Source organism: Elgaria multicarinata, chromosome 6 (assembly GCF_023053635.1).
Source record: "Elgaria multicarinata webbii isolate HBS135686 ecotype San Diego chromosome 6, rElgMul1.1.pri, whole genome shotgun sequence".
In the NCBI taxonomy this organism is placed as follows: Eukaryota; Metazoa; Chordata; class Lepidosauria; order Squamata; family Anguidae; genus Elgaria; species Elgaria multicarinata.
In genome coordinates this window covers 103,560,468-103,575,080 of record NC_086176.1, presented here as the reverse complement: position 1 = coordinate 103,575,080, position 14,613 = coordinate 103,560,468, and the positions used below count along the sequence as shown (strand labels likewise).

Here is a 14,613-nt window from a genome sequence, read left to right as displayed (position 1 = left end):
GCTTTGGCTACCCACGTCAGGAATTGGACCCATGAACTTTCCTGCGATGAGATTCGAAGTGCGCTTAGGATCGCAGTTCAAATGTGTTCAGAATTGGGAAGGCTGGTATAGGATTGCGATCCTCACACACACGCATTCTGGAAGTCAATTCTTCTTCTTTTTTCTCCTTGTCTTTTTTGCTTTGGGAATTCCCCGGGGCAGAGACCTCTCTTCCTCCCCCTGACTTATATTATCCTGTTCAGACTCCATGCACACTGATAGCTAAATGATAACAGTAAGAATCACCTCGCCATAATATCGGTAGCGCCGATTGGGGAACGGAGTGGGGGCTGATTTTCCAGAAAACCTTTTTTGGGGGGGGGGACGTGGGGGGTGAAAGCTGATTAAAATCCTGACTCAGAGCAGCCCTAAGGCGCCCATTCGTAGCCGCCAATCTTCTGGTTTTGCAACAGACGTCTTCATAACGGGACCTTCCCCCCACTCCATAAATAGCACAGACATTATGCACATCCACCCCTGTTTGTTTGTTTGTTTGTTTGTTTTTCGCAGGCCAGCGCCGCCGTCTACCAAGCAGGGCGCTGCAGGTCCGCTCGCTGCCTCTCAGCTGCGATTATCAACACAACCGCTAATGAGCGCGGCTACTGCATAATGAAGCGAAGTTTTTGCTAAGTTCGGCGGCGCGTCCGAAGGGAGAGCGCGCTGGAGGAGGCGGGGGGGGGGAGGCGGGGGGGGTAGCGGCTGAAATATTCTCTGTATTCGAGGGGGATCGGCCAGGCACAGCTTCGCAGGCCGCTCTCCTCCCTACACCCGCACCCGCTCACTCCCCCCAAGAGACAGTAGTATTTAAAGGAGGGGGGGTCAGTTTGGGCGCATAGGAAAAAGGCGCCCAAGAGCTATCCAGAGGGCCCTTTCGGAAACAGAACAGCGCCTCCGACGGACTTTGATCCGGCGCAGGGAGGCGAGGCCTGTGTGTCTCTAGGGCCCCGATCCTACTCGGAAGTAAGCCCACGGTGTCTGTACGGCCTGCAGCCTTACGAGTCTGGGGTTCGCGAGGGGTCCGGATTCCCCAGATGGGGGGAAATGCGGAGGTGCACCGTGGTTGTGGGAAGGGGGGGAGGGGAGGACGAGAGGGCGCGACGTTTTCAACCTTTTGCCCAAGCCTGGCTAGCTGGGGTGTCTGTGCGTGTGTGCGCGCGTGCATGTGCTGGCGATGTGTGTGTGTGTGTGTGTGTGTGTGTGTGTGTGTGTGTGTGTGTGTGATGGGGACAGAGGCGGCCACGTTTTCCATCTCTTGCAGCCACATCGTTGGGGAGAGTGGGCATCTGCGTCCTTTTCCCACTTCCCCGTTCCCAGCTACGAAGGTCGCGTCTTGGCACCCAGTCCATCATCATCATCATCATCATCATCATCATCATCATTATCATCATCATCTCTTCTTCTTCTTCTTCTTCTTCTTCTTCTTCTTCTTCTTCTTCTTCTTCAAGGCTCCCGGGCGTGGTTCGATTCCCCCCGCCCCTATTCACACAACCCCCTTCTCCCGTGTCCAGGGCCGTTCTCTTTGTGCGTGGCGTGCGCTCCTACTTGCGCCTGGGCGCGGACGGGCGCCCAAGAACAGAAGGACGCTGCACCTTTAAATTCTGTGTGTGTGTGTGTGTGTGTGTGTGTGTGTGTGTGTGTTTCTCCCTCCCTCTCCCCCCGCCCTCCCTCTCTCTGTGCGTCTCTCGGCCTCTCCTTGGCGTTTGATTCCAGTGCCTGGGAATCTTCAGGCAAGCTTGAAGCCTCTCGACGCGGAGCTCCGCCTCCCGGGCCTCGCCATTGGCCTAGCCCCCGCAAGGCCCCAGCCGGCTGGCGGCACGGCGGCGTCTCAGTGGCCGCGCGGCCCGTCGCTCGAGGCCGGGACACCGCCCCCTCCCCCTTCCTCTCTCTCTCTTCCCCCCCCCCTCTCTCGCTCATTTTCCCCCCCTCCGCCGGGGCCGGGCTAGGTTGATGGGGAGGCGAGGCGCGAGCGCTAACTCTGGACAGCTCCCGCGACCCAAACAGAAGACGTAAGAGCAGGCAAGGGCTCGGACATGGCGAGGAGGCAGCAGCGGCGCTGGCCGGGCTGACGGGAGCGGCTGGTGGCTTCCCTTCCCCCCTCCCTCTCTCTCTCTCTCTCTCTCTCTTTTCTCTCTCTCCCTCTCTCCCTCTCTGGGCTCCCCGGTCGCGCGCTCCCCCCTCCTCCCCTCCTCCCGCACGCACACACCACACACTCACACCCGCACGCACACAACTGAGAGGCCTTATCGAGACACCCCCGTGCCCCCTCCTCCTCCCCCCCCAAAAAGCAGCAGCAGCAGCAGCAAGAGCGGCGGCATCAGCATCCTCGCCCTCCTCCTCCTCCTCCTCCTCCTCCTCCGGCAGCAGCTTCGCCCATCCAGGACCCAGCCAGCAGCAGCCGCCGCAGCCGCCCGGGGAAGCCCAGCCTGGGAAGGAGCCTCCTCCTCCTCCTCCTCCTCCTCGCCGCCGCCGCCGCCGCCGCCGCTCCATGGCCTGAATGAAGACCGCCTGCACCTCCTATCGATGCCTCACCAAAGAGCTGGACAGCTGCGCCATGAACCCGGAGACGCTGAGCCTGGAGACGCTGGGCCCCTTGCACGGCGGGCCCTCGAGCCATGAGCAGGAGCTGATGGGCAGCCCCAGCCCGCACCACCACCCCTCGAGCCGGAGCGCCGGGGCGCTGCGCGTCCACCCGCCGGGGCCGCCCGGGCCGCCCGGGCCGCCGCCGCCTTCCCACCAGGACCTGGCGTCCGCCTCGTCGCGCTCGGCCATGGTGAGCAGCATGGCCTCGCTGCTGGACGGGGCAGGGGACTACCGGGCCGAGCTCTCCATCCCGCTGCACCACGCCATGAGCATGCCCTGCGACTCGTCGCCGCCCGGCATGGGCATGAGCAGCACCTACACCACGCTGACGCCGCTGCAGCCGCTGCCGCCCATCTCCACGGTCTCGGACAAGTTCCACCACCCGCACGCCCACCACCACCACCACCACCACCACCACCACCCGCACGGCCACCCCCACCACCAGCGCCTCTCCGCCGGCAACGTCAGCGGCAGCTTCACCCTCATGCGCGACGAGCGCGGGCTGCCCGCCATGAACAACCTCTACGGGCCCTACAAGGAGATGCCCGGCATGGGGCAGAGCCTCTCCCCGCTGGCCGGCAGCCCGCTGGGCAACGGCTTGGCCTCCCTCCACAACAGCCAGCAGGGCCTCCACGGCTACGGCGCCGCGGGCCACGACAAGATGCTGAGCCCCGGCTTCGACGCCCACGCGGCCATGCTGGCCCGCGGCGACCAGCACCTCTCGCGGGGGCTGGGCACCCCTCCGGCGCCCATGATGTCCCACCTCAACGGGATGCACCACCCCAGCCATCCCGGCGGCGGCGGCAGCGGGGGCGGGGGCGGCGGGCACCCCCCGCCCCACGGGCCCGTCCTGGCCTCGGGCCGGGAGAGGCCGCCTTCCTCTTCCTCGGGGCCCCAGGTCAACAGCTCGGGCCAGTTGGAGGAGATCAACACCAAAGAAGTGGCGCAGAGAATCACTGCAGAGCTGAAGCGCTACAGCATCCCGCAGGCCATCTTCGCCCAGAGGGTGCTGTGCCGCTCTCAGGGGACTCTTTCAGACCTTCTAAGGAACCCTAAACCTTGGAGTAAACTGAAATCGGGCAGGGAGACCTTCAGGAGAATGTGGAAATGGCTGCAGGAACCCGAGTTCCAGAGGATGTCAGCCTTGAGACTAGCTGGTAAGTTTCGCTCCCGCTCTTGACTTCCAGGGGAGGTCACGGCGGAGCATCAAATCTCTCCGCATCCCTTCCCAGTAACAAACGGCTAGTCCTGTTTGTTCCCGGGGCGGCGGCGGGGTGGGCGGGCGTTGAAGCCTGGGTTCGTCGTGTGTGAATTAGACAACCCGGGGTCCTCACTTCGGAGCTACTTCCACACAAGGCTTTTGAACTTGGCTGTGTTGTCCACAGAACCAACAGTCTTGCTTTTTCTGGTGGCGACGGTGGCGGTGCTAACAAGACAATGTCTTAGTCAGGTTTTTCTCTTCCCCCTCCTGTGTGTATGTTTGTCTCCAATCTTGGTTTTGACCTGGGCTTCTGGTGTTTCTTGATGCCAGCACCCTCCTCTCCTCCCCCCCCCCATCCGTAAATAATAATAACAATAATAAAAAATCCCTGACGTTTAAACCTCCCAACAGGAATGATCAAAATGAAAACACTTCTGGCGAAGCTTGTCTTGTGTTAGGTTATGGAGTGTGGAGAAGTTGCATTCATTCCTTCTCGATAAACTTCCCTGGAGAGCTTTGCTCTTCCCTTTTCAGTTTTTAGGGTATTTTTTTTGGGGGGGGCAGTTTGTGTATGTATGCCTATGCTTTAAAAGGAGATTTCTCAGATGTGGGTCTCCACTCTTGGATCATCATCATCATCATCATCATCATCATCATCATCATCATCCCTTTGAAATGTAACATAAAACCACAGCTTTCATCTTTGCTCCGAATTAACACGCTTTGCCGGATGAATCGGGGAATGTTTGCAGGTGTGTGGAGCTGGGAATCTGTATTTCTGCCACCCTCTTTGTCCCAGGTATGTCTGTATCATTCCAAAGTCATCATCGGTGGCAACAAGAAAATTAAAAGCCGCATTTGGGCTGTGAAAAATGAGGAGATGAGAATTTGAGCTACCAGATGAATGCATCAGAAAGCTTCGAGGTTCTTTTGGAAGGCAGGGACGGAGGGGGGGGGAAATGGGCGCTTTTTTCTGCAGAACAGATTGGATGTATTTGAAGTGAAGGAGGATAGAGGGAGAACAATCACTTTTTGGGGGGGCTGGTATATTGTTCTTTTGATGTGTGCCGAGTTATTTGCGAGCGCCCTCTAGTGGTAGGAAGGGGAAGCCTCCTATCTTTCTATTGTTCTAAAGATGGCAAAGACATTTCGTCCATTAAGGTTTGCTATGTGTGTAATGAAAAATATCGCAGTACGGACTGTTGGCAAATGAATCATCCTGAGAAAAATAGACACGGGAAATGTGTGTGCTAGCTGATCGGCGATCTTTCTAGGAAACGAATTATGCCGAACGGTCTCTAAAAGCTTGGAGACGCCAGAAGGCGAGGGAATCATGATGCCTGAGTTGTTGTTGTTGCTGCTGCTGCTGTTTTAAAATAGATCTATTTTATGTGTATGCATTACAAAGGGGAAGCGGATCATTAAAAAGTGTGGATGAGAGAATTCGCACCCATGATGCGCCTATAATTCTTTCATCGCCACCCACCACAATGTAGCCGAGATGCCCATGGCTGTCAAACGGAGCGCGTTGGCTTCTTTTGTTTCATACGTGTTCCGAGCTAGACATGTTTAGGCAGAGATTTCCATTCACACGCGCATAATAATGCCATCGTAGGATGTTTACAAATGCATTTAAAGGGAAAGGAATCCCGCCTCTTGCTGACAATTGCCTCATTCACCTGTAGTTTGATTGATTCTGTTCTGTAGCAATTAATCGTTGGCTGGTATTGATTAGGAGGGGGGACTACACAGTAATACCTTTGGCAGAGATGACTTTTGGTTTCCAAATCCTTCTCTCCCCCCCCCCCCGCCTCACCCTTTCCCCTCCCCCATTATCCTTCCCTTTGAATATACATATACATCGGTGTTTTCTGGCCATTTCAAATCCCGGGGGGGGGGGGCGAGGGGGAAGGGAAGGAAGAAGGAAGAAGGGGTGCTTTATCTGCATGTCTAGGGTGATTTATTATTAATTAGCATCCCTGCTCGCTTAATTATGAGTCAGTCCAGTAGCACATGGAAAACTAGCATAGGAAATAGATGGATAAATAAATAGATAGCGTTTGGCTATGATCCGGCGCTGGTGTTACTGGCTCTGTGGCTACATATCCTTGTGTGTGTGTGTGTGTGTGTGTGTGTGTGTGTGTGTGTGTGTGTGTGTAATTGCACTTGTCACCCTTTTCCTAACAAGACAGTTTGGAAACACCGTGTAGCCAAAGATGAGCTCCCCACCCCCTTCCCCCCTCCCCGTTCCTCATTCGGTCTTAGTGAGGATAATTAACGTGAGAAACGTCTGAATTGGTCTATCGACCAGCCTTTTGCATGGTGTTCCCCTTTTTAATAGCAAGGTTGTTTGCACTAATAAAATAAAGCGTTGGGGACGGAGAGCGGTTCTTCGGCGGGGCTTACGGTTGTGTTTTCTCCTGGTTTGGCACATTTTGACGATCACATCAGATTCTTGCCTGATTTCTCACCGAAGATTTAAACAGAGTAGTAGAAATTTCGTGATGGGGGGGGGGGGGAATATACACGGGCGCACAAGTCTAGTATTTTTTTTTAAAAAAAAATCCTCGACAGTGTTACTTGGAAGTAAAGCCCATTGGTTTCAATGGGATCAGCCTCGGATATTGCGTATGGAAGCTGGTATTTCGAAACTTTTTTCTAAAAAGAATTCCGCTGATCTTCAAAGATGCCTCGTCCTCAAGTCAAGATGATGCCATAAACATTTATGCTGGTTGCAATCTCACCTGCGCTTACCTGGGAGTAAGCCCTATTGAACATAGCTTACACTTACTACTGAGTAAACAGGTATAGAGGTTGTGCTTTTAGGTGGCTGTCTTGTATCTCTCGCCTAAATTCCTTACACGAAAGTAAGAGCATTGAAACCCATGAAGTTTCCTTCTAGTAAATGCCTTGAAGATGGGGCAACCGGCTAGTTAAGCCGAACAAACTTGTTTATTTGAGCAAATGTCTGATTTAGCCACGGAGCCGTTTTAATTTCCCCGTTGCTTTCACAGACGTGCGGTTTACACCTGTTAAAACCGGCACAGAAGATGGTGCGTCCTAAAGCGGCTTAATGAACGCATGTACTTCGGCCCAGTTTGGGTGGCGCGGGTCTTGATCTGGCGCGGCATGTGAACTAACCCCGGCACACTTGTTGCAAAACAATCTGGGGTGTTCCCTTTGCTACATGTAGACACCCAATATGATCAAATTCACCTTTGCAGGTCGTGTAGGGAAACTGGCTGGCTCTAGTAAGATCCGATTTAAGGAGTAAATGGCTCGGGTACCATACAGTGGCTGCAGAGACCCGCAAAAGAGGTGTGTGGGAACTGACGGGGAGGAGAAGGACACAGAGAACAAAAGCCCTCTTTTTATGAATTATTAAAAGAAATATCGGTAGTTATGGGGAGGTGGGGAGCAGGAAATGGGGAATCATGAGGGTGGTGTCTCTGTGTGCCAAGCAAGCACACTGGGCAGGAACCGACCAAGAACTTGGCAGACAAGAGGGAAAGAGGGGAGTGGGGAAAGGTACTTAATTAAATGTATCATTGAGGCGTCCACCTATTTCAAGATTTTTGGTTTAGTCAATTTCACAGCAGAGCGTTGCGTCCAAGGGCTACCGTGAGAGGGTCTGGTCAATTTCAAGAGCCGCGTTTGGGTGATGAGGACGGCTTCTCTTTTTCTTCCCTCTCTTCTCTTCCCCCCCCCCACCTCCGCCCTCTCTCGGACTTATAAAAAATTCATGTTCAACCCCCACAGGGTGAGATGGGCCGCTGTGCTGTGCTGATTTCTTTACATATTTAATGCCTATTTAAGGCTGTTTGCCCGAGCAGAAACCCACCTCTAATAAAAAATAAATAAAAAAAAATAAGCAGAGAGCGTTGGTGGGTGCCATTTGATCGATTTAGAAAGAAAAGAAAAGAAAAAAGGCGGGGAGGGGAGCCCCGGCAGAGAGGCGAACCCCCGCTCCTCTCTGCCTTTCTTTCTGGACTCCCCGTTTCGTCGTATCCATCTTCAAGTCGCCCTGCCCTCGCTGGGGAAACACGCCAGTTAATTGTTTTCACCTTTGCGATAAATATCACTTATGCAAAACGGGCCCCGCCGCGGCCACGCTCTCCCTCCCAGTTCCTCTCTGCACCCAACCCTAAACGGAACGATTTTCAATTAGAGAGGGAAACATCACAAGAGGAAAGAGGGGGTGGGAGGGGAGATAATCACTATAACACATGCACAGATTACACACACGAAGATCTTGAGGAGGAACTCTTTCATTTGCTTCACACATTCATATATTCCTTCCACTGCTCGTGCGCCCTTGATTGTGAAGGAGTGGCAACATTTTCCCCGCAGTTGCCTGTCCCGGCTAATATTAGTGCTATTAGGAAGCCGTGGTTTCGATTAACACCCGGTGTTCCTTAATTACCACCCCCCTCATTTTGTCTTCCGCATCTCCCCCCTAGGGAGGTTACGGGGGAGGGGAGACTTCCAGCCCTGCTGACGTTTCCTCCTCTTGTTCTAGTTAGCTCTGAATGCGCAATGGCCGTTGCGCAATTCCAGAGCATCAGATGTGCGACTAATTGGCACAGGGGCACATGGCCGAGTTCCCACTTAGAGCATGCAAATGCATCGCTTTTGAAAACAGGAGCACCCACCCACCCCCCATCTCATCCCCGCTTCCTTCCTAGTGTGCAAAGGAACACGCATACCTTTTTTTACACAGCTTTTTTCTTACTATCTTTCTTTCTTAGCAATTGGTTTGTATTCACACTGCAATCCCAAAAGGACCCTTCAGTAATCGGGTGTTGTTGTTGTTGTTTTTTTGGGGGGGGGGTTTACAGTGTCGAGCTAAGTTATGGTGGGTGCACTCGTGTGCAAGTGCCTTTTCGTAGGAAGAATGCAAGTTGAGGATCCATCCAGATGTTTAAAGTCACCCTAATACCAAAGGCACAGGAAGATCAGGCAGAAGAATAATTAATTACGGAATGTACAAGATCAGGCCCTGTAATAATCTATGGCACAAATTATAACCACAATTAAGCACCTTTAAGCCCCATTGATTTCAATGGGAGGATTTAAAGATATGCTTCAGCCTCTCCCGTTGGAATCAATAGGACTTGAAAGTGTTTAAACAGTAGCTGAATCTTTTGCCTGTGTTTGTTTATAGTATTTGTTTCATTGAATAAATGCCTGCTTATAGATCCCTGCTATTTGTTTTATTCTTTTTAGCTTTTATTGTAATATTTGCATTCCATTGAGATTTTAGCTGGCTTAAGAGTATTGGAAACAGAAACAGGAATATGCTAGGCACAATACACTGGGATTGTCTTTTGTACAAACCCCTTCAAAAGTGAAGGTGAGTTGCATAACAGTAATGCAAGAATAGTCATAATGAAACATGCAGATCAGTTAGTGTAATGTAATAAATTAGTGAGATGCAGTCTTCTGGAAATGGCTCCTGCCCAGCCACCATAGGCATGAATGGGGAGTGCACAAGAGCCTAGTGCGGTCCTTACATGCTTATTTCCATGGAGCGTTTGCAGGAGACACAACCGTGGGTTGTGCCCATACATTGTGGGTTAATATTCACAAAACAGCCTTACTCTGACGCCTTCCTACCTGATTGCTACAACCAGAATCTTGATCTCCATTTTCCTTTATCACATTTAGGATGCAATCTTATACACACTTACTTGGGGAGTAAGTCTCACTCCATGGGACTGATTTCTGAGTAGGTGGGTGTAGATTGCACTGTAAAGCTGCAATTCGCACAGCATTAAAGTCACTGTCCATAACTAAACACACATTATTATTTTTGTAATGGTCATGGGACTCATCCTTAACTATGGTTGCACACTTACACTTACTTGGATGCAAGCCCTATAGAGCTGATAAGTACTGACGTCTGAGTAATCTAAATAATGTGTTAAGCATTCTTGAAATCAATGGGCTGAAGGGTACCTAATGGCTACAGTTCAGCCATGTGTTTAGAAGCAAAGTTCTACTAGAGAGAGAGAGAAAGTAAAACAGCAGCATAATGACAACATTTATAACTTGGTTAATATAATAATGCTCATTTCGAATAATATTTCAACATTTTATTTATTTCTAATGAAATTTTGAATCTACATGTGCACATGTCATCATGATTTAACAAGAGCAATACACATGTGGAAATAGGCATCTGTTTATGGATATGAACCTATGCATTAAAAAGTGTTCTGCACAGAAGAGGCGCGGGGTAACCCTCAAATAGCATTAGGCAGAAGTGTGATTGTTAAATAGAGAATCAGTGTACTCAAATCATGTTAATTCCCAGTTGCATCTGAGAAAGGATTCCAACATTTGCCTAGATTTGTGTATACATCAACCCATGAATATTATTCATTATATAACCTGAAACTGAAACATACAATTATAAGTAGTGAAAATATTATGAAATAGATAATTCTTGGAACACCTATTCACATTAAAGTCTATCTGTGTCTTTATAGCAACCATCTTGCTATGCCATTGCATTTAATACTATATTCTGTATTTTGAACCAGGTGTCAAAAATTAATTTCTCTTAATTATGTAAGTTGCTACACATAATGCATCAGAGAATGCCACTAGAACAAGAAACCAAGAATTGGATGGTTGGTTCAAATCAAGAGTGAAATTTCAAAAGTTGGGCAGGGACTGTAGACATTCTGACAGCTTAGCTTTGTTCCCTGAGTGGTTGGAATGTTTGTGAACATTCTTTGCCATCACACCACTCAGCCAATCAGTGTCCAGAAGATTCATTGCCACAAGTGCAAGGCAATATTGATACTTCTAAGAAGTACATAGTCTCTCCTGTATCTTATATATCATCTACTTTTTAACCATTTGATTGAATGCATTTATTAGTTTGCATACTACAAAAAAATCTCAATATTGATACTTCTAAGAAGTACATAGTCTCTCCTGTATCTTATATATCATCTACTTTTTAACCATTTGATTGAATGCATTTATTAGTTTGCATACTACAAAAAAATCTCAATATTGATACTTCTAAGAAGTACATAGTCTCTCCTGTATCTTATATATCATCTACTTTTTAACCATTTGATTGAATGCATGTATTAGTTTGCATACTACAAAAAAATCTCAATATATAGGTCTTTTTGAACTTATAACTTAATAAAGAAAAGCTTAGGCCTATTTTTAAGAAGGAAGGGCAGGCCCAAGACATTTTGCTGCTCAAGGTGAAGGACAAGATGGCAGTCCCTTCCATGCCATTTAAAGAAATCCACTGGACTGTTGAATCTTCAATGCTAATGAAAGAACAGCATCCTCTTCTCCTGCCAACCTCTGACAATCTCAGTGGAATATTGCGTGTCTGCCCTGCTCTCTGCCTCACCAGCCCCAATGAGCACCAGCCACCACAGCTCCAATGCATTGCGTAGACCCATCTTTGATATATTCCTGAACCAGGCTATGCTCTTGCATATTGTAAAACCTGCAGGTACTGGGGAGGAGACCGTAGGTCAGCAGTACAGGAAGTGCCCGGCATGAAAGAAATCTGAGCACAATCCTCAGTATCTTAAGTTAGCAGGCTGCACAGTGCTTTCGCCTGAGATCCTGGAGCCAGGGTAGACAAGAGTGGGCTTAGAACAGAGGTTTGGAGCCTCCATTTTGGAGAAGCTCCCTTGAGCCACATGTCAGTGGTGAGTGGGACCAAAGGCAGAAGAGGTGGGACTAAAATTACGAGCCTGTTTTAGCCTAATTTATTATTTATTTATTTATTTATTACATTTCTATACCGCCCAATAGCCGAAGCTCTCTGGGTGGTTCACAGAAATTAAAATCATAGCAAGACAATCAACAGGTTAAAAGCACAAATACACAATACAATATAAAAAGCACAACCAGAATAAAAACCACACAGCAAAATTGATATAAAATTAAAAGACAGAGTTAAAACAGTAAAATTTAAATTTAAGTTAAAATTAAGTGTTAAAATACTGGGAGAATAAAAAGGTCTTCAGCTGGCGACGAAAGGACTACAGTGTAGGGGCCAGGCGGTCTTCCTGCCAATAACTAAGCTTTTGGAGAGGTGTTTCCACCTTTTAGAGTGGGGACAAAAAGCTACACAAAACCAGAGAAGCTGCCCAATGACTGTTGGTTTGGGGGGAAAGGGTGGAGCCAAGGAAGGGATGTGGCCTTCTGGGAATCCATGAGGGCCAAATTTGCCACCCCCTCCAGGCATAAGGTATGTGCCGCAACCCTAACATTGAAGGACCACTGGTCTACTTTGGTATATGGAAGGTTTGGGTGTTAATCTTCTATTAGAGTGACCCTATGAAAAGGAGGACAGGGCTCCTGTATTTTTAACATTTGTATAGAAAAGGGAATTTCATCAGGTGTCATCTGTATGCATGCAACTTATTCATGCCTTATTCAACATGGTTAAAGCCATGGTTTAAGGTGTCTTCTGAACAGGGCCAATGTGGTGTAGCAGTTCCAGTTTTGGATGAGGACTCAAGAGATCTGGGTTCCATTCCCTGCTCAGCCATGGAATCCCACTGTGTGACTTTGGGCCAGTCACTGATTCTCAGCCCAACCTATCTCACAGGGTTGTTGTTGTGAAGATAAAAAGTAGAGGAGGAGGATTATGTATGCCACCTTGGGCTCCTAAAGAAAGAAAAAAGGTGTGATATAAATGTAATAATAAACAAATAAGTTAATATTTCACCCTGCACCCACATTATTATTATTATTATTATTATTATTATTATTATTATTATTTCCTGCCTTACAGAGTTCAGGAAAGGATGAATAGGAGAACTTTTGTGAAGTGCTCTGGGTACTCAGTGAAAATGGTACAAAGATACTGAAGTTTACTGGTGTGCTCCAAATGCTAGGACTTCATCTCCCAAGAGCCCAAAAGCCACAGCTAGTATAGCAAATAGTCATAAATTCTGGGAGTTGTAGTCCAAAACCACTTGAAGGGCACTATGTTGGGGAAGGCTTTAGTTTGCTTTTGGCCTTTACACAGCTGGCAAAAACTATGCATTGTAAGGAATGTTAGTCCTACTTAGAGAAGACCCATTGTACTGAACTGGACTTAAATTAGACTCACATTGGATACAATCTTACATTGTTCCACCAAGCTGTTACTGATTAATGCTGCTCTTTGATTTTAGGGGGGAGGAAACCTGTTTTATTGCAATATATACATTTAAACAATGATGTTTTAGTTTGGAAATGTTACATTTCATTATGTTTTTATTGTAAATCAGTACGGAGGAGCAATTCGGGTATATATTAAATAAATAAATAAAGCCAGGGGATAGCCAGAGTGAAGGACTTTTTGAAGCTGTAACCTCATATTTGCTAATAATTAAAAGTAAGTAAACATGCCCAGGACATGGTTACAGTTTTAATCTGTTTCACTGCCATGTGCTTAATGCCCAATTTTTAGCTCTAGATTGCTTACAGGGGTTTAGATTGGTTAACTGCTGCTAAATTGTGTCCCATGTATTATTATGCATAATTGCCATCAAGACTGAGGACACTAAGGTTGAAAACAACCCTTTTATACACTTATGCATAGTTATGTGCCAGATGGGGCTGTACATCCCATTGCTTTTACTGGGAAAGGTTTTTGAATGTATGTTAGTAATTCTCTCCAAGAAAGAAAGAAAGGAAGGAAGGAAGGAAGGAAGGAAGGAAGGAAATGTACCTGCCTGCAGTTGCATTGTACACATGATATATTATGATTCTTCCTCAGTGCTCCAGAATCCATAGATTGTGGGCCTGGCTAGCATTCTTGGGGAAAGATCATAGCTCTGAGGCAGTGTACATTCTTTGCATGCAGAATGTCCTGTGTTCAATCCCTGCCCTTTCCAATTGAAGAAAAAAGATCAGGCAGCAGCTGATGTGGAAGGCTTCTGTATAAGAACCTGGAGAGCCAGGCACTGGACCAGGGGTGGACAGATTTCAGTCTTGTATGATCTATTTTGGTTTTTACTAGAACCCTGATTCAACCCAGGTGGAAAATAGGGAGGCACTCCTTTACCAATTGCATTTCATGAGCCATACACAGTTGGAGAATTCATACAATCGCTGCAGCCCACTGTGATTTATGCAAAATAGCCCATGGGTTATGCAGGATTACTTAACCCTCAAATAAGCCACCCTTGCGTAGTTCGCATAATACAATAAGCCATTGAGACCATCTGCTTGACTATTCAAAAGGGGAGCCACACACATCACAACCCCCATTAAATAAGCTATAGTGGCTCCATTGACCATGTAAACCCAGTCATTATATACAAATACAGCCTGCCATCTGAGTTACTATGGATCAGGGATTCTAACACAAGCCTCTCGGTGTGGCTGGTAGAGCCACACGAAGCAACCAATTAATATGTCTGTTTGGCAGATGAGGCTCAGAGAGATGCAATGATCACAAGATCAGCCATGGCAGAGATTTTTGGAGATGGTGGCTGTTTTTAACTTCCATTTTACTTGCAATTGTTTATTTATCATTGCATTTAAATCCCACCTATTTTTCCTCTTGCAAAGAACCCAAGGTGGCTCACATAGTCATTGTCCTCTCCATTTTATCTTCACAACAACTCTGTGTGGTAGGTTGGGTTAAGAGTCAGTGACTAGCCCAAAGTCACCCAGTGAGTTTCCTGGCTGAGTGGGGACTGGAATCTAGCTCTCCTGAGCCCCAGTCCAACTCTTTAACCACTAGACTACACTGGCTCTCAACCATTGTTCAACAACTGGGAGTCAGGAACCCTTGCTGATCTCCTGCA

The 14,613-nt window shown here is 48.2% G+C and overlaps 1 protein-coding gene across 1 annotated transcript in view; it reads left to right on the top strand.

Annotated features, from left to right (window-relative positions):
• The first annotated feature begins 2,506 nt into the window (after window positions 1-2,506).
• ONECUT2 (one cut homeobox 2) overlaps window positions 2,507-14,613 on the top strand; it is an 89,671-nt gene continuing 77,564 nt past the window's right edge. The window contains exon 1 of the mRNA XM_063128215.1: window positions 2,507-3,776. Coding sequence (XP_062984285.1) covers window positions 2,534-3,776 — 1,243 coding nt within the window. The 5' untranslated portion in view covers window positions 2,507-2,533. The remainder of the gene's footprint in view (window positions 3,777-14,613) is intronic.